The sequence below is a fragment of the Anser brachyrhynchus genome, assembly GCF_964034855.1.
Source record: "Anser brachyrhynchus genome assembly, chromosome: 1".
NCBI classification, from domain to species: Eukaryota; Metazoa; Chordata; class Aves; order Anseriformes; family Anatidae; genus Anser; species Anser brachyrhynchus.
Genome location: NC_137694.1, coordinates 122,057,212 through 122,076,893, shown reverse-complemented (window position 1 = coordinate 122,076,893; position 19,682 = coordinate 122,057,212). Strand labels below are relative to the sequence as shown.

The following is a 19,682-nucleotide window of genomic DNA, read 5'->3' as shown; positions in this document are numbered from 1 at the left end:
GAAGTTTTGGCAAGGGGAAAGTAAGGACAGAGCTTGGAGTGGGCAGGGGCACTGTAGGTTGTTTATTGAGAAAGTTGAGAGGATAATAGGAGCCTGGGGGTTGAGTGGACAGAGCTTCTGCTGAGGCATGTTGAGAGGGCATAGCAAATTTGACTGCATACAGGGCTTACGTTAGCAGTTGAGGCTAGCGATTATTTCCTCTGCTGAGCACTTGTGAGACCGTATCTGGAATAGAGTTTCCAGCTGGGCGCTCCTTGGTACAAGAGAAACACAGACATCCTGGAATGTGTTCAATGGAGGGCCATAAGGACGGTTGGAGCCCCTTCTACATCTTGTAGGCTGAGGGAAATGGGTTTGCTCAGCATTAAGAGAAGGCAAAGGGGAGACCTGGTGGCTGCCTTCAACTGCTGCTGCTCTCAAGCCTGTAGTGGAACGAAATTGTTCTAGTCTCCACGACAGTAAAAGCACAAGAAGCATTGTGAACAATCTGGAATATGGGAGATTCTGATTAGATATTATGGAAGCTTTTTTATTCCACTCTTTTTGTTTGTTTCATTAAAAAAAGAATAAGGTTGGTCAGTTTGTGGGACCGGTGCCCAGAGACATTGTGTGCTTTCTTTACTTGGAGTTATTCAAGGTTCAATTGAACAAGGCCTTAAGCAACCTGTTCTGGTTGGCCCTGCTCTGGGCACCAGTTTAAGCTATGTGACCTCCAACATTGCCTCCAACCTGGATGGTTCTGTGGGTTGGGGTGTGAGGGATGAGAGCTTGAGGCTCTGGTGTGGGAGGGAAAGCTCTGGAGTAGAGGTCAGGAACAAAGGTACAAGGAGCTCTTAGTGAGAGGTTTGGGTTATGACGGAGTCCTGCTTGAGTCCCTAGATTTTTTATTATTATTGTTTTTTTTCTTTGGGAATGTAGTAGTAGTAGTAGTTACTTCTCACATAAGGTTATTTTTCCCTTAAGGACTTGACTCATGCAACCTTGAAATTGCAGTCTTTAAAGTAGGTCTTAAATGCAGATACCTTTATCCTTCAGGGTCAGCGGTGGAACTGGTAACATTCAGGTTACGTTATTTAAACTGATATTCTCAATTTTTTAAAAAATTAGTGGTGTTATGCCATGATGCCACATCTATTTAGGTGTTTGCTTTTGTTTTGTTTCAAGATTTGAGAGGCCAGTGCAGAATTGCAATTGTTTTCCTAGCTAACTCTACCCTGGCATAGTATTAAATGCACACTAGTTACAGGAGAGATTTTCTTTTTCTAATGTGGAAGCACAGAGTAGTCCCAGTTTTGAGCTGCAGTCAACCTGGGCTCAGCATGACTTGAATTATTGATGAGGGACAGGCAAAGATGGTTTGCCAGTGGTCCAGAACTGCTCAGCTGTCTGCACACCAACCACAAGGCTGCAGATTTTCCTTTTGGCTTTATGTCTGAGAGGTTGGGGATAGATGTATTCTTCTTTGCCATGTATGTGTCAGAAATGCAGTTAATATATAAAACACACTTATATTGTCCTTATTTGTGTCTTGTAGTTTATAGTGCTAGATCTTAATCTGTTAGAAAGTTTATACAAATCACAGGAAGATGGAAATGTTGCTTGATCTCCAAAAGGTTTCATCAGAATAACATACAAAAATCAGTTGTATCTCCAAATTCAAGCCCTTTATTTTCTTCCTTCTAGGAAATTGAAAAATGAGCTTCTGGAAGTGAGAAGGAAAGGTGGAAACCGACACTGTCAACAGGATAACAGCAGAGTCTGCGTTCGCTGTCAGAAAAGCCTGGGCTTAATCTTTGACAGAGGAGACCTGTGCCAAACCTGCAAGCTTAGAGTTTGCACTAAGTGTCGTGTCGTGGGAGCTGATGGGCAGTGGAAATGCTCGGTGTGTGCTAAGATTGCGTAAGTTGTGCAGCTTTTATGGATACATTTACAGATTAATTCCCCATAAGTAATTTTATGCTGTTGTTAGTTTTATCTCCTCTTAGCACAAAAGTATATGCATAGCAGATAAACAAGGTAAGAGGCTTTCTGCTGTTTTGATTTGCTGCAGTATTTCGCAGTATCTTTTTTTCCAGTTCCAAGCTAGTTTCAACTAGCTTGCTTTCTAAAGAAAGCTGCAAGCATCACAGATACTAGGTCGTTGGTGTGCAATGCTCTGAAAATCAGTTACAAAACGGTGACAGTCTATTCACAGTAAGACATAAATGTAAGAATCAAGTAATTGAAAATTAACAAAATTAAGAACAAGTGAGGACTGTACATTCTGACTGATGTGGTAGGTGGATTTGTAAAGAAAGAGATGTAAAAATCGTGAGTCCAAGCATTTCAAGGCATGGTTTTATCCTTGCTTCTTCCTGTGTTTACAGTAACTGGGCATTTCTGCATAAAGGGAGAAGGGTGTATTTATAATATTTTTTCCCCTGGTTGTTTAGAATAAGAGAGAGTTCTAAAGTAAGCTGTGCAATGGTGGGAGGTAAAACAAAAGGAAGTAGATTAATCTTCACATTTCTCACTGTTAGAATGTTAAGTATGGAGAATGGAGGAGGATAGAAGAACACTGCTGAAAAGCAGAGAATTGGTATTTTAACGCAGGATATCAAGTAAATAAACAAGGAGATGTTACATGTCCAAAAATACATGTGTTTAATTCATATATACTTGAAGGAATATTGCCCTTGATTGGGATAGTAATATGGAACTTCGTAGCTTCACTCAGCAAGATAACCATGAAGGAAAGGAGAGGTGTATTGTGCAATAGAACTCGGTTAAGTATCGTGATGTAAGAACTGGATGTTGTTACATCCATAAGGGAATTACATGCACACATAAAGAAAAGATGTGATAAAATAATTACGTTAAGGGGGGGAAGAATCAGTAATTTCACAGAGTGGGAGTGGGGATTTTGTTGTTTGTTCATTTTTTGAAGACTATCAAACTAATATCAGGAAGATAAAGCTTTTTGTAAGCTGTATCAAAAAGTGAATCCAAAATGGTAGTTATGTCAGACTTTGGCTACCTAGACAGTTAATGAAGAATTAATGCAGCAGGACATGGAGTTTAGTGTTTTTGTCTTCTAACTTCAGCTTTAGAAGGCTAACCTCTAAGGGTTGTTAGTTAGATGCCTTAACCTTCTCTTGCATTCAGTGGGGGATGCAACCAGAGAACAATGTTTCACCTCTTTTAAGATGAACCATGTTCAAGTACTTGATTTTGTGAAATGTTGACAAACTACTCCTTGTGGTTTGCTTCAGCCAGTTCCTGAGGTGACCTGAGTACTGTGCCTTTCGGAAATGATGGGGTTCAGGTAAGATGACAGAGTGGAGAATGGCAAATATAATGCTGCTCTTTAAAAAACAAAGAAAGGAAGAACAAGGGATTTGTTGGCCCTGTCAGATTACCTTTAACTTCTCTAAAAATACTGAAACAAATGATCATGGTACTGTCTGAAAGCTGAGAGAAGCTGACAGGACGATGAGTAAGAGCTGGCTCAAAAACAAATTATGTCAAAAGCAATTTAATTTCCTTCGTTGATAGGATGACAGACCTCATGGATAGAGGAGGATCTGTAGATGTCTTATAAGTTGACTTTAGTGAACCTATTGATAGGTTCTCATACTGTTCTCAAAAGCTTATAAACAAGGGGGACTGTGCCCCAAAATAAATGGTGTCTGTGTAATTGCAGACCTGCCAGGAGAACTACAAAGCTCTGTTCTCAGAGTGTTTCACTATCAAAGTAACAGTGGTATAGAGCAGAATTTTCACTGGGTTTTTACTGGTCGGTGTTTTAGTTTAGGACTTAGATGATGCAGCACGTGAGTTTACCAATTACATTCGCTGGTGACGTGAAACTGCGAGGTGTTGCAGACGTGTTGAAGGATGGGCTTGGGGTTCAAAGTGATACAGCTTAGAGAAGATGTTTGAAGTAAAAGTAAATGGTGGCTCCCTGTGGGCACATGCAAGTACCACTTGGGCAAAGACAGCTGCAGCAACACAGAATGAGAAAAATAAAAATAGCTTATGCAGCTGTTCCTTAAGAATGAATCTGGATGTTGTACTGAATGAAAAGCTGCACATGAATCAACAGTTTTCTGCCACTGTGGAAAAGTCCTGCATCACACAGGATGTAATACAGAATTACGGTCTACAAAATACATGATAATACCTGTTTTGTATAGAGTACCCTGCCCCATTTTGTGTAGCTGTGGTGGTTTTACGCGGGTGGTCAGCTGAGTTCCACCACGGCCGCTGTCTCACTCCCCCTCCTCGAAGAGGAAGGGGGAGAAAATAAGACACAAAGAGCTCAAGGTTTGAGATAAGGATGATTTAATTAAAGGGAAAAGGGAGAGGGGAAAGGAAAAAACAAACAAAAAAACAAACAAACAAAAGGCCACGCGGAAGCACAGAGAGAGAGGAAATGGCCACGTCCTGGGAAGCAGGGCCTCAGTACGCGTAACGGCTGTTTGGGAGGACAGGCCCTTCCACCACGAGAGCCCCCCTTTTTATTGCTGAGTGTGACACCACATGTTATGGAATATCCCTTTGGTCGGTTTAGGTCAGCTGCCCCGCTGCTGTCCCCTCCCCATCACTTGCCCACCCCCAGCCTGCTGGCTCCTGGGGGCTTGGAGGGAGTCCTGATGCGGTGCCAGTATTGTGCAGCAATAGACACAACACTGGAGTGATACCAGTGCTGCTCTAGCTATGAGTGCAGAGCACAGCACTGTGTGGGCTGCTGCAGGGAAAGGTAACTCCGTCCCAGGCAGACCCAGCACAGTAGCGCACATCATACTGGTCATCTGGAGAAGTTTCAGTAGAAAATAAAGATCACAAGCCTAGGGCATGGTTCGTACAGAGTAATGAAGGGAGTCAGAAATTTTTGGCCTAGGCAAGCAAAAAAATGAAAATAACTGAGTTTTGAATGTACAAAGGCAGCTTCATTGTGGATGCATATAGGCTGTTCTATATACTGACTTTGGTTACAAAAAGCAGTGAGATACTTAATTTGCAGTGAAAAGGATTAGATTAGGTGGTATGAAAAAAAATTATTGATATAATTTGGGGAGGTTGCAGAATCTTGTTTTAAAAACGTTGGTTAAATGTTTCTCAGGAATGATGACATCAGTAAAGTACGTCCTGTTTTGTGGCTGAAAAATGGGTGGGGAAACTTCTCAAAATGTATGCCACACCTGTTTCTCGTGATTGTGTTGCATTCTGTATGCCAAGCAATGGTCCTAGCAATCATGTTAGAAATGAATTCCATTAGAAGCCTGCATCTAAGTTATTACAAACTGTGGTGTAATTTGTTTAAAGTGCTAAGGTATCGTTAGTGTTTGATATCAATACTAAATTGAAATCTATTCCTGTCCTTTCTTTTCTTTCATATCTAGTGCTTTTGCAGGGCTATAATGGAAGTTAATGATCTCTAAAATGCTTTTTATGCTGCTAGGAGAACACAAAGAGATTATCTTCTGTGTGGACAGTGTAGAGGTGAATGCTGGAGACAGGTATTTCAGTTAAATCCAATCACTGTGCATAATTCTAGTTTAAATTCTTTCATTTCTGCTTTCCTCTGTCTCACTTAAGTGAGAAATGCAAGGAAAAATGGGATTTTTAGGCTTTTTGAATTACATTTGAAAGAGGAGTTGATTAAGGTAATAGAAAGAGGGCCTGTAGCAAGATTGAAAGGCAGAAAGCAAGGAAAAGAAAATGGGAATTGTGTTAAGAGATGCTTAGTTATGCTGCGTGAGTAGGAAACGGAAGACAGGAAGGAAAAAAACGTTAGCTATTTAGCATTTATTTGCATACAGTGAGTCTGTTAAACTGAGTTGTTTTACTATACTAGTGGCTTTGCAAAACGTGAATATGTGCTAAGAATCTTTCCTTTTTTTTTTTTTTAACTCCGGCTTTTCTTTTAGCAACCTTGATGAATGAAGTTTATGTCGATACCAGCATAGACACTAGCACCTGATATAACGTATGTATGTTGTTGTCCATGCTGAGACCCTTAAAAGACACTGGGAAGGATTCATGGCCTTGATGAACTTTTTCTGGTTTTGGTGCTGTGCTAGTTCTTGGTTGTTCTGCCAAAATTGTTCCCAAGAATGTCTTATTAACTTCCACTGAAGGTGATGGTGGTAGCAGTAACCGGTACAATACAGTATGCAGTCATCTCTTCTACCTGCAGGAATACATTCAGAACATTTCTGAGCTCTTGGGAAGCCTGCTGTGTTTCATCTGGTGTCAGTGAAGAAATTCGGATACTGGGTATTGAGTGTATTTAACAAAAGAGATGTTGACAAGTACTGCAGAGTTTACTGGAGAAATCCCTTGAATTACACAAATAATAATCCAAAATTGTTGCTGAAACAAAGAATATCATGGTAATAAAGGAAAGTGTGGGTAATATCAGCCAGCTTCTGTTAGTTGCTTCATTTAGTGCATTTTGACCTTTTCTTCTCTCTGAGCATCTTGAGTCCCGCCTACCCACTCACAGGACAGGAGTTGGGGATACCTGTAGTACAGCATGTTCTGTAACATGGCCTGTGATGAAGTGTTATCATTGCTTTAACATTTATGGTAGGTTTATGTCCAGCTACCAAAAAAATTTAAAACCTTTTTTCTGCTCTTCCACTAAAGTCATAGTTGCTTGAAGAACAGCTTATGGTGATGGAGAAGTTCATTGCAACACAGTATGAGGAGTGGCTGAGGTCACTTGGCCTGTTCAGCCTGGAAAAGAGGAGGCTGAGGGGAGACCTCATCGTGGTCTACAGCTTCCTCACAAGGGGGAGTGGAGGGGAAGGCGCCGATCTATTCTCTTTAGTGACCGGTGATAGGACCCGCGGGAATGGTGTCAAGCTGAGGCAGGGGAGGTTTAGGCTGGACATCAGGAAGAGGTTCTTCACTGAGAGGTTTGTCGCACACTGCAACAGGCTCCCCAGGGAAGCAGTCACTGCACCAAGCCTGTCTGAATTTAAGAAGCGTTTGGACTGTGCACTTAGTCACATGGTCTGAATTTTTGGGTAGACCTGTGTGGTGCCAGGAGTTGGACTAGATGATCCTTATGGGACCCTTCTAACTCAGGATATTCTACGATTCTATGATTAATTACATTCTAAAACACTTTCAAAAAGAGATTTAGTGAATTTGAGGAAAGAAATTGGAACATGAAAAGTGGGAGATGTCTCTCAGGATTTTTAAGGATAATGGACTGAGGTTTGTATATAAATTGCCTTACAATTTCCAGTTACTGTAGAAGGATATTCCCCTTGAATGTACATAAAGAGAAAATTACTGTTTCATTTTTATTTTTTCCCATGAGAGATATTAACAGAATATAAAGTTGCAAGATGAATCATTTAAAGGTCATGAAGGGTTAGAGCTAAGTCTTCTCCCGAATTCTAAGGTCTGCTGTCACGGAGAGAACAAGATAGTCTTTACTAATAAGATGAGATGAGATGTTGTAGTGTTTTTAATGTATTTTAGTGTATTTAATGAGGCAAATCGAGCCTGTATGCAGTGATGCAGTTGATGAAAAAGCAAGTTTTCTACTCCATTCCCTGCATACGAGAAACAAAGGTGGTCGTTAGTAGCTTTCAAACATAGGTGCTAAAAAAGAAACTTGCCATCAAGGTCACTTTTTTTTTTCCCTGCATCTTCTTAAAATGTGATTGGTTGGTGTTTTAAATTTAGCATGAAAAATGGTCAGTGATAGATTGAGGGAAATCATGTTCTTCGAGCAGTCTGCTGACAAACGGATTTTGCATCTTGATGCTGTTTGTGTTTTTCATTATGAATGTGTCTAGATATCTACAAACAATGCCTTTATTTTCGAGTTACTCAGCAAGATAAAAATGCCTAGGTGGCCTGAGTTATTACAGCAGAACTAAGCGGTAATGGGAAATTTGTCTTCATCTTTGAAATCGTTATGTTGTTTCAAAGCGTCATGAAAATTCATCAGTATCTTAGTAACATTTATGCACATTAGGAGTCTGAAAATAGATACTTCATTATTTTAGAATACAAGTGTTCTTCAGATTCTCCCCTTTCCCCCCAACAAAACAAAACAAAAACTTACAGGCAAGTTTACCTTCTTCTAATAGGGTCACAGATTTCTATTTATTAAATAAGCCTCCCTGCTTATTGAAAATACTCTGAAATTAATTAATGTTATAGAAAATATTCCATTCAATTGAATGCATGCAAAGATGGGTGTGTATGTTTTGGGGTATTTATTTATAGGCTACACATTATCCAGCCTCTGGTCCTGCCATTTTTTCCAAATTTTTCTTCCCAAAGAAGTGAAATACTTGGACAATGGGAGAGGACAAGGAATCTGGAATGAATCTCTTTCCTCTACTGCAAGTGTTAGGTCGGATGTTCAGTCAGACTGTTCTACCACTGTTGTTTTTTTTCTCCAGAAAAAAAGATTAAAGGTAAAAATTGGGACTTCCCATCTTAAGTGGAATTTTTGTAATTGAACGTTTAACGATAAAGTGTCTTGCAAAATTGAGAGTGCAAAATCACAAGCTGAGTTGTTGGCAAGGACACAAAATCATAGAATCATAGAATCATTAAGGCTGGAAGAGACCTTCAAGATCATCTGGTCCAACCATCATTTTCCACTTTGTTTTAAAACAGCAGAAAGCATACAAAGATGCATCCACATTACTATGTTCATGATATGCTGCACTGAGAGCTTTCCTACTACAGCTCAACTATCAAGACCATTTACTACTGAAAACGAATACCCATGTAATCATCCATGCTGTAACCCTGTCTGATAGCCAGAGTAAGAGCTACCGGCTGAATGGATATAGACTAATGGATATAAATGCCAAATAGTACTTTCAGCTTAAATAGACATATTCAGTTTATAAAAGCTCTACCATTGGCTTGCATTAGGCATATCTCTACCTAGTGGATGGTCGGTCAGCACATGCTGCAAGCAACTTTCCTGTAGTACAAGGTACTTGTACAAGCCAACATTTTTCTTAAATTGTGCTTCCAGAAAACAGTTAAAGAATTTGCATTAATTAGCTCTTCTCCAGAGTCTAAGGTCTACCCATACTTAATCTAAATTCCCGACATCATCCAGCTCTTTGGAGTATCATTAGGAACATACTAGCTTACAAGTTAAATAGCCTCTGTGGAGAACTTACCTAAATATAGAAGTGTTTGAGTTCCTGCATAAATTTAGCAAAAAAAACGTTGTTTTCTAGTAAGTATCCTAAGAATGCCCCAAACTCATAAGTATTGTATAGTATTTCATGCCACAGATTATGTTCTGTTTTGAAACTGAGCAGTGTGTTGATGAAGTTAATCTGTTTATTGAGAGATCATAGAGGAAGAAGAAGCATGGAACCATAAAGTAGTCCCTCTCACATATCTATATGAGTAGCTTGATCAGTAATTTATGTATATAATAACTTCATCTAATATGTAAGGTATTTTGTGTTAAATGTAGCTACTTGTCCATGATTTTCTTTAAAATTTTCCTGGCTGTTTTGAATATATGGAAGAGCAATCATGAAAAAAATTACTGCTATTACAATTTATAACATTGTTTTCTTTCTTACTAAAGCTACTGACTTTAGAATCTGTTGTATACCCAGGAAGGCCGGTCTAAACACCTTTTGTTAGAACGCTTTTTTTTTCACTTTTTTTTTTTTTTAATTTGTATGCTACATGCTAACTGAAAAAGGAAAGAAAACGCATATATATACCATGATTACAGTCAGCATGGAACTTGAACCCACTTTAAAAACAACAGAAAACAAACCAGCAAACATTGGTTTTATGTAATGTTGTGTATATGCCCTTGATTCTCTTCCCACTGAAACAATTATCTAGATGGAAATGGTTCATTTAAGTTCTGCATCAGAAACAGGAGAAAGATTTGCTCAGCAGGAAAGACAGTAATAATTATAAATGCATAAAAATAACGTTAATGTAAGATGGTTGTCTCATTCTTCTTTTTTTTTTTTTCAGAACGTCAATGCAGTTATGAAGTTCAAACCTCAAGTCAGAAACTAGGACAGTCATTTAATCTGAATTCATTTCCATTTGTGTAGAACACAAATTATTTTTATAGGTATTCCCGAAATATATGAGTGATTAAGGTGATATAAACCCTAGGCTTTCTATGAATTGTTGAACATACATGAAGAATACATATACACGTATCCCAACCAATATGAGCGAGCTAGAAAGTCAAAAGTACAACACTTCACCGCCTTATTCCTTTAAAAGTGGTATTTTTGTAGAAGTGATCTCTTGGGTATGGACATTTTCACAAAAAAATGGACTGCTAGCAGAAGCTGGGGACCCAAGACTGAAAGTGATGTTGGTCATGATAAGGACAAAAGGTCTGATGTGAAGGTGGAGGCCTCTAGGCTTGCTCTGGGCGACACAGTGGATGGCTATTGATGTGTTTTTTTCCCCTTCACTGTGGGTAACAAAGTTGGGTAAAGCTCTTATCAAAGGCAATTCTCCCTTTATTTGCTGTTTCATGCCACAGCTGTGTTGTGCCTCAGACCTGGTTGTGCTGGTGGGGTTGAAGCAGAAGGAGTGCAGGCCTCCTCAGGGTAGCCCTGCCAAGGAGCTGGCAGTCTGGAGGAGAACATCTCTATTCACAGTGCAGTATTGACTGCTTAATAAGATCAGCCTGATGAAGGAGGTCAGTAATTCAGTTTACCATCATTAGCTGAACCGGCACATAGTCCAGCTCCATCATGGTACTGGCTGTCACAGCCTCTAATGCCCACTTGGACCTGCAAAGGGGGTGGCTCACACCTTCATCTTCTTGAGGGACCTGTTTGTGTTTGCCACAACAGGCAGCAATGGCCTTGAGCTTCCTTGGCTAAGGAAGAAGAGGGCAGCAGCTGCGTAATTAGAGGCTATTTGATGGCAGTGGGCTACAGCCTGCAGAGGGAGATTACTGAGAGTAGATGGCTGACTTATCCTTTGCCAGAAAACACAGGAATCAACTGTTATTGCCCAAATAGGCTAACCTCTCTCTGGTGTGCCTTTTGGAGGCTGCCAGGAAGGCAGTTGTGGGGTTGGTCATTACTCTTACAGGGGGGTGGCAAGAGAAAGCGAAAGTCCTCCACAGTCATTCCTTCTGGGTTGGTGGGACCATTCAGGGCTGGGTGTGGAAATAATTGCAAGTTTCTGTTTGTAAAAGCCTGTGGCTTTATGTGCGGCAGACTCCCATGCTGCAAAAACCCTGATCATAGGTTGTTCTGAGTATGGAGAAGGGTGAAGACGCTTGCCTGGATAAGGGGGTGGGGAATACTCTTTGTCAAGTTGAGCACTGCTAGTGAGATATGAGACATAAATAAGATCCGTATCCAAGGGGAGAACGGCACTTGGGGAGCTTTGCGGTCAAACCTGGCAGTAACTGAGGAAAAATGAATGAACCATTTAGACCATGTAAACTGTCACTTATATTGTAGTAGAATGATGTCACAGTCACGGGTATGACAGATTTATGTTGGGATATAAAGCAATAAACTTGCTGTAAACCTTGGCATAAAAATAACTGCACAGGGAAGTGCATGGTGTAAATGAATTGTGAAAATACACATTCAACAAAAAACTGTTTCTCATACTGCATAGGTTCTAATGCAATGAATCCTTTCCAGTGTTTGTATCTCAAAAAAAAAAAAAAAAGTCTTAAAAAATTTCTGAGTGGAAATGTAGAGATTTTATTTAATGCCTAACATAATGACTGTCTGATTGTGATGATGACAAATTATATGGCTTTTTGTCATTACAAGTCTGCAACAATGAGATAAGACAATCTTCTATTATCTCATTTGTGTGCACATTTTGTATTTCGATTTTTTTTTTAGAGGAATGTGAAGGTGCATAATTCATTAATAGGTGAGGAAGAACTGAGGATATAATGGTAGTTTTTTAGCAGTGGCAGAATCCTATTCTGTAATTTTTAGTATTTTCCCAAGTCAAACTCTTCATTCGAGCAAGTAATTTAATAGAGGAGATACTGATCAGTGCTCTAAATCCATCAGCAGTAATTTTAATGCCCAGAAGACTAGATGATTTCTTTTCTGGTATAGGTTTGTAACTAATTTTTCTTACTGAGCATAAAGTAATCAGGAACATGCCTGGAGCTAAAGATGGTTTTTTTTTTGTGTGTGTGTTTTTTTTGTTTTGTTTTTTAGTATTCATGAGTAGTAGCTTTTTGCTATCAATTGTACACAGTGGGACAATAGAAGTAGTGATGCTTTAGCATAATGAAACTCATTCAGGGAAAGGCTAGCAATTAGCTTCAAAAACATACCTATGGAAATCAGCAATGACAATACCAGATTTTTTCTGTGAATATAGGCAGAAGAATTTCAGAAATTTCCGGTTACCTCCAGTAGAATCAGCATTATCCAAAACAGTAGCAAAGACAAAATTTCATTGCTCTGAAGCTCAGACATGTAGCTAATTCATAACAATGCTGTCATCTGAAGAAACTGCATATACTGTGGCAGCATGTGAAACTTGCAGTAGGGCACGAAAAATACGGAGGAGCTTGCAGCAAACTCTATATAACCAGAGTGGGTCAATGAACTGTTGACTTGGGTGGCAGGTTGTGGTTTTTATTTTTTTTGCTCTATACATTGTGGTTGTTTCTACAGCTCTTACATTTTTGGAGATGCTGAAAACCGCGAAGTTAAGTAGCTCCCTATCCAAAGGACAAGGGAGATAGCATGTATTATCTTTTCTATCTTTTCATCTTTTCTATGGAAATCTGGTAAATGTGGTTGAAACACTTTTTACTAAGTAAATTTCCATGTGATGAAAATTACTTTTAATTCACAAAGCAAAAGGATTTTATTTTTTCTGCTACCTGTCCTCCTATCTCGAGCTTCTCAGTCTTTTTACTTCTTATTTTGAACTGTGCAAATGATGTCCAGAATTTGTGAGCGTAATGGGTGAATGATGAAACATGTGGGTTTAAGCAACAGTTTTGGTTGGCCAAGTTTGTTAATGTGCACGTCTCCCTGGCTTATTTATTTTTTCTCCCCATATAGACAGCTAAGGATTGTGACAGGAGAATGGTTTTTTGAAGAGAGAGCCAAGCGCTTCAGACAGTCAAATCTTGGAACCGATGTTGTCAGACAGTCTATCCTACGCAAATCCCCAGGTAGGGACCTCGAGAGAGAGATTTGTCGTGTATGTTTAATACATTCAAACGTTGTTTTCAGAGTGTCGTACTTGTGTTATATTTCATTCTTCGCTGTAGAAGGTATAAGTATAATAAATATTTTAATCTTTATTTCACGTTTGGGTATTACTATGCACTGGTTTGTGAATGATTAGTATATAGGAGAGGTAAGCTATAGATGAATGAAGAAGTATCTCGGTGGGGCTAGAGGGCTGCTCAAAATGTAACACTCCTAACAGGTGGACATCATTGTCCAGCTGTAAAGCCAGAAGCAGGGACTCTAAACGTTCGTTCTCAGTTCTTGCCAGGAAGCTTGGCTGTATGCAAAGATCTAAAACCAACCGTTTTTTGTCTTTGACTCTCTTATTTGTAATGGTGATATGTAAAAAGTATGATTCCATTTTTCTTTTTTTAACTCCGAATAGGAAAGATAAATGTTAACTCCTGTGCTGTATGCTGCAGCATGGGCTACATCCAGACTACTTGGAAAGCCAAGTAAGAATGAAGAGATACCTTTTACCGAGATATCTCCAATAAATTGCACCTGCAAATTAAGGAACAGAAAAAAGTCCATGGTTCTTAGTGAAGCAAGCATACCATGGCTATGAGCTGCTGTGGTACCTTGCCTACTTTAATAAATGGGAGTTTTTTCTGAATCCTGATGCTTTTCTCTTCATGTAACTACTTCACTCTGAACACAGAAGCTGGTATTTAGGTAGTCTATTTTCAGAGGTATCATTCATCAGTTTCAGTAGGAATGTGGTAGTTACTGGAAGTTTTTAGCGGAAGGACAGGTTTACTGCTCTTGGAAAAAATTCTGGTGCAAATATACTGATTGGCAAAATGCTCATCTTTCCATTATCAGTGTTCTTCAGAAACTGTCAAACTGGCATGTGTCTAATGTTCTTGTTTTTTTGATACTATGCAACCTGTCAAATTGGGTATTTTGTGATTTTTTACTATATGTTTACATTTTATGTACATATTTGGAAAAAATAAGCCATTTTTTCCCACATTTTGTTTCCAGATGAACATACATTTTAATTAAGAAAACATTCTTTCATTTAACACAGAAAATGCTTTACACTGCAAAATTGTATTTTGGGTCCTTTGGTTTTTAACTACGTTGTCAGTGGTAAATTCAGAAGCATAGTTCAACAGTAAAGCTGATAGTGGAAAAACATTTCAAACTACTTAAAATTTAATTTTCCTTTATTAAAAAGGGAAACCAAAGCCCTCCCCAGCTGTTTTTGTATGATGGTTTATAATATGGTTTTATTTAGTATTGAAAAATGGAAAGCCTATTTTTGCAGGTTGTTTGACATGTGCTGCCTTTATTTGTGCAAACATTGATTTTATTTTTTCTTTCCCCCTCCACTGAAGATACAGTTTCCAGTAAGGATGAAGAAAGAACATTCACAGATCAACCCCAAGAGAATGAAGAAAAAGGGCCAGATATATCAACCTCCTCCGTAACTGGGCATAAATCAGTCTTTGGCGGACCTAGAAAGATAGGGTAAAGCCTTTTTTAAAAAAAAAAAACAACTGATAAATCAGATAACAGCTGCATATATTGGATGGATTTTCTTTTGAGTCTCTCCAGCATTCCACATCAGTCCCAAATTTTGCAGTTAGAAACAATCTTCATTTAAAATCTGCTTACTATAAGTAAAGTGCTGTCTCCTAGGAAATGCAGCCGTAATTACCCTTCAGCTATAGAGGTAGCAGAAAGAAGGCAATTTTACTCTGGGATTTTTCCTGTTTATACTTTGAAGTAACAGTGGGTCTCTAAAAGCAGTTTTGCTGAGGAAGCAAATGCAAGAAACAGTATTCGGAAGGCCTGTTTTGACTGATTGATTTGGTTTACAAGTCACGTTTTCCTTTGGCTTCCATATGTGCAAATTTAGTCTAAAAATCAAGCAGTGCTCCTTTATTTTGAATAAGCAGATATGTTGCTGGACATTTTACAGACTGCGATGTGTGTAACCCCAGTTTGGCTATGCCCTTAGAGGACATAACAGATGCAGTGAATATATGCACAGGGACAGATGCAGTGAATATATGGTTGTGTGGGTGGTGTCTGGACATAACTTGAGGCTTTTGGGTGAGTGGAAAGAAAGATCGGATGAATGCTTCTGTCATGGCTGAAGCTCTGGATCCTACCAGACATAGAGTAGGTAGGTAGCTTTCTACACCTTTTTGATTTTTTGAGGAGTTCTGGGTATGGAGTTCCTTGCTCTAGTCATTTAGGAAATCTGCACAAGTAATTTTTCTCTCTTTAATAGTGGGAAAAAGAGCATCAGAAAACCTCTGCCTTCTCAAGTGAAGGTGAAGAAGGAACTGGTTTAGGGAATCTATTGTAGTGGAACCTTGATGTTGCTCTAAATCATGCTAATTGGTAGCTATAGTGAGAGTGCATTAAAATTTACTTTTCTAATCCTCTTTTAATTTAAATCCATTGTACAGATCTTTTAGTTGTATTTACCTATGAGAAACAAAGTATTTTTTATTGTCTGCTATTTATTTTAGTGGTTTTCAGCATTTTTTTTTAAGTTTGCAGCCTGAAATGTTTTGCAGTGGTGACATTCCCCATAGAAGTAATCCTACAAGATATCGGCCGCTTCTCTTAGAAGTAACTAATTACTTCTCTTCCTTCCTTGCTCCTTCTTCCTCACTCAAGTTCCATGCTCATATATCACATGAGTGGATTTGCTTTAGCGAAGCCAGTTTGGGGCCAACTCCTTCTGAAATTTAGTGTCATGAGAAACCCTACCACACTGTTGTTGTTTGTAAGTCTGTGAAACATAGTGTTATTTTGCAACACCTCATTTCATTTCTGGCTTTTTAGACCACATAGTGCAGTGTAAGGGGGTGATGTTATGTTTCTGGAAAGTAGTGTGTTTGGGGCATTGCTGTGCATAATCGTAGGAACCACAAAGAGATCTTTAAGGGAAAATAAACATAGCGTAATTTCCTACAAGAAAATACGCACATTTGATCAAAAATCCTTTGATGTGTATATACTGTAAAAATATGAGAATTTTCACAAAAGATACTTTTGGTTCAAGGCTGGAAGTCACCATGTTTTGATGTCCTGTGTCTTAAAGTAGTTTATTGTAAATATGATATTGCTTTTGTTTGTAGGAATCGGCTTGATATCTAGATTGGGTACTTTATTGACCATTATATCCAGAGTTGCTCATTGTTCAGACGTGAAATGAATACAAAGTGCACTTTGTGATATTTCAGCCAGTTTGCAGTTTCTGGGAAAGATCTTGTGACATGTAAAACATTATTTTTTTATTCCCTGTTTTCATCAGGAAGCTAATTAGGGCAGTTACCAAAGGAGAAATTACGTATACAAAAGATGAAAGTGGAAGGAACATAGGCCCAGAAGCTGAAAGCCAAAGTCTGTGCAGTGGCAAGTCAACACCTTGTTCTGAGAGGTAAGCAGCAGAAATCTGTTAGTTTATGCTGGGGTTGACCTAAGGGGATATGCCAGTCCCCAGACTTGCTCTGCCTTTGAATGCCCAGCATGAGCACTACCTGAGAAGCAGAGCTTATGCTAATATAAAAAACAACAACAACAACAACAACAAACTTCTGTCCATCCCCCTTTTCTTTGCATTTTTTTCATGCTTTGCATTTGCATGTTGATTGCTGTCAGTGTCTTGGGTTTTGTTTTCTGTTGTTTAATTCAGCAAGCTGTGCTCATGGTACAGAACTGAGGCCCTTTGTTCCAAAGTTTTGCTTTTGTAATGACATGTTAATTGATTATAATTTATATTTTCTTTTTCAAGGGCTCTGTTTGCCCTTCTCTTTCTAAAATTTTTGTCACAGTTATTTCAAATAGAATTCCATTTATCATTCTTCTGGGCCTAATCTCTGTTATTGCCTCTGTCAACTGCATTATAAAATGCTACATGCAGTATTTCTCTCATGTCCCACTTCCAAAATGAAGGCAAAAAATGGCTCACTTTCTTCTTGTTCAGTTGGATAATCTATACAGAATGTAGACCTATATATATTGCTGAGGTGCACACACCTAGAAATTTTACAATCTGGATTTTTGCAGAGGGATGAAAATTCCCACCTTGTATAAGTGTGGTTAAATACTTAATTAGATACACAAAGATGCTTGCTTTAGTTCTTCCATTGTTAATTTATAGAGCCGGGTAGTAATTATTAAAAATAACAACAAACCTTCCCAGGCTAACCTCTTTAACTGTTTTGAGTTGCAAATTAAAGGAATATAACAGTATGTTGTGGCGCTGCAGCTGTCTTAGATTTTCTTGCACATTTTTGATTTTTGTAATTGCCCTCATCTTTTAGCATTGCCAAAACTGAAGTATTTCACCTACCATCAGCGAGACCAAGAGAGAATTTTTATTCTTTCCTAACATTTTGATTTAAGCGAAGCTGTACTGAGCTGGGAACAGGGAAGCTTGGGCCATGAGTTCATCTCCTGGACTGGTTTATTTCTGATCCAGCAATGATGTTTACTGGTTTTGGAACTGAATGAACTAGGTGGTTTTATCAGGATACTTCTTGGAGGAATAGTATAGGAATTTTAGACTCATCTACACAAGCACACTGCCCCATCCATCATACTGAGGTCTTGTCTACCACATGGAAATGCATGGTATAGTCACCTTATAACAGGTTCTTTCTTTTGTTGTCTACTTAATATGTGCATCAAATAAGTTGAGCCTCCCTCTAATAGCAGACTGGAACAAGAGCAAAAGACTAGAGAGGTCTGCACAGTAGATTTGATGCTCAAGTGCTCAGTCCGACTGATAACTACAGAATCCCTTGTAACACATTTTGAAAGCTTTTTTATCCCAGTCCAGTATGACTTCTGAACACTTCTGTTGATTTACATTAGTTTACAGAGTGAGGAAAAAATCTGTAACAGCAGCTTTCATAACAGAAAGTCACAACAATCCATCAAAAGCGGCGTGACATGCAATAAAACTCATGTTCTCAACATTTTGGCTACTTGTCATGCACTGGCAGGTTTAGAAATTAATTTAGTGTGCAGCTAAATACAGGAGCTTTGACAAAATACAGATGACAGTCAGTAACCTTGATTTTCTGACTTCACGGCACTGAAAACACATCTTTATGTGAGCAGATAGGATTAAAATTCAACCAAAACACATTCTTTAGGGTTTGTTGATCACTGATTCATCAGATTAAAAAGTAGCAGTGCATGTATGTGAAGTGTACATGCGTAGGAGTGTGTTTATTATGCATAATCTACTATTGTTAATGCAATAAATTGAATAGCAATTGCTTAAAAGGTTACTGTATATGTTCACTAAGGGACAAAATATGGTTGTGCAACATCAATAGACAGTCCTGCTGTTTGGGGTTTTCCTCTGTATTCCTTTTTTTTCAGTAACTCTACTGACGTGAATTCAGCACATTCAGCATCTGTGTTCACTGCTTAGTGTAGTGGTGAGAGTTGAACATATTTTCTCAGTTCAGCAATAGTTCTGATAAAAATTTCCATTGTGGTAGAGAAGATTTTCACTGCAATTACCCTAAACATGATATGACAGGGTAAGCCAAGTGAACATGAAATTCAGATGTCATCTAGCACAATGAAGATGCCTGCAGATCTGAAATATTTATTAAGCAAGCTTATTTTTGCTGAAAATGTGCTTTAAGTTTCAATAGCATTTTTTTTCCAGCAAAACTGCAGTACCCCCGTCCTCTGATGCTGTATTTTCCATGTGGTAAAGACTGCAGTTCCTGCCTCAGTTGCTATTGACCAGTAATTGTTTGAAGTAGTAAGTAGGAGTTTATGCAGAATTGTTACTGTCTTGCAAGACTCTTTGAGAGTTCTCTAAATTAGAAAGAAAAATGAAAATGGCTGAACTTATGTTTGCAGAGAAAGAGAGAAAAGTGGATTAGCCAGGAAGTTCTACTTTTGCTGTAAATCAAATTTGAAATGAAAATAGAACTTCCACTGGAAACATTAAAATACATTTTAAAGTAATGTTCATTTTTTCAGGAGGCAAAACTTACAAACAAAAAAAACAGCAGCCTATCCTTTCTAGCACTGATTGTTCACACAGAGTAATCGATATTTTCTAATAGAAAATGTGCCATGGAAAAAAAAATCTGCCTGTTATGGTGTTAGACAGCAAATGGATTCTGGTATGCTGATCATAGATTCTTTTTTGTCACTTCTATTGACTAACAAGAAACCTGGCAAAGAGAGTCATACAGCTTTCCAAGCTAGTTGAAATAATCAGCCAGTTTAGGTCAAGAGTCGTTATCACAATGCAAACAGGACAGTGCTCTTCTAGGCAGGAGTGAGGACAGTTGTTTTTCTGTAGAGGAAGGAGAGTGTACAGCTGAGGAATTTAGACTCTGTAGGGTTAGTGCAGGCAATACCATCAGCTGCAGACATGGCCAGAACTGTCATGGTCTGGTAGTTTTCCTTCAGAATGAGGAGCAGCTTGGTGGGAAGTGTCACACAGGAGGCCTTGTACCTACT

The 19,682-nt window shown here is 38.7% G+C and overlaps 1 protein-coding gene across 1 annotated transcript in view; it reads left to right on the top strand.

Annotated features, from left to right (window-relative positions):
- The window catches only part of SYTL5 (synaptotagmin like 5), a 62,351-nt gene that overhangs the window by 9,651 nt on the left and 33,018 nt on the right, over positions 1-19,682 (top strand). The window contains exons 2-5 of the mRNA XM_080576264.1: positions 1,684-1,899; positions 13,041-13,153; positions 14,558-14,690; positions 16,495-16,620. Coding sequence (XP_080432390.1) covers positions 1,684-1,899; positions 13,041-13,153; positions 14,558-14,690; positions 16,495-16,620 — 588 coding nt within the window. The remainder of the gene's footprint in view (positions 1-1,683; positions 1,900-13,040; positions 13,154-14,557; positions 14,691-16,494; positions 16,621-19,682) is intronic.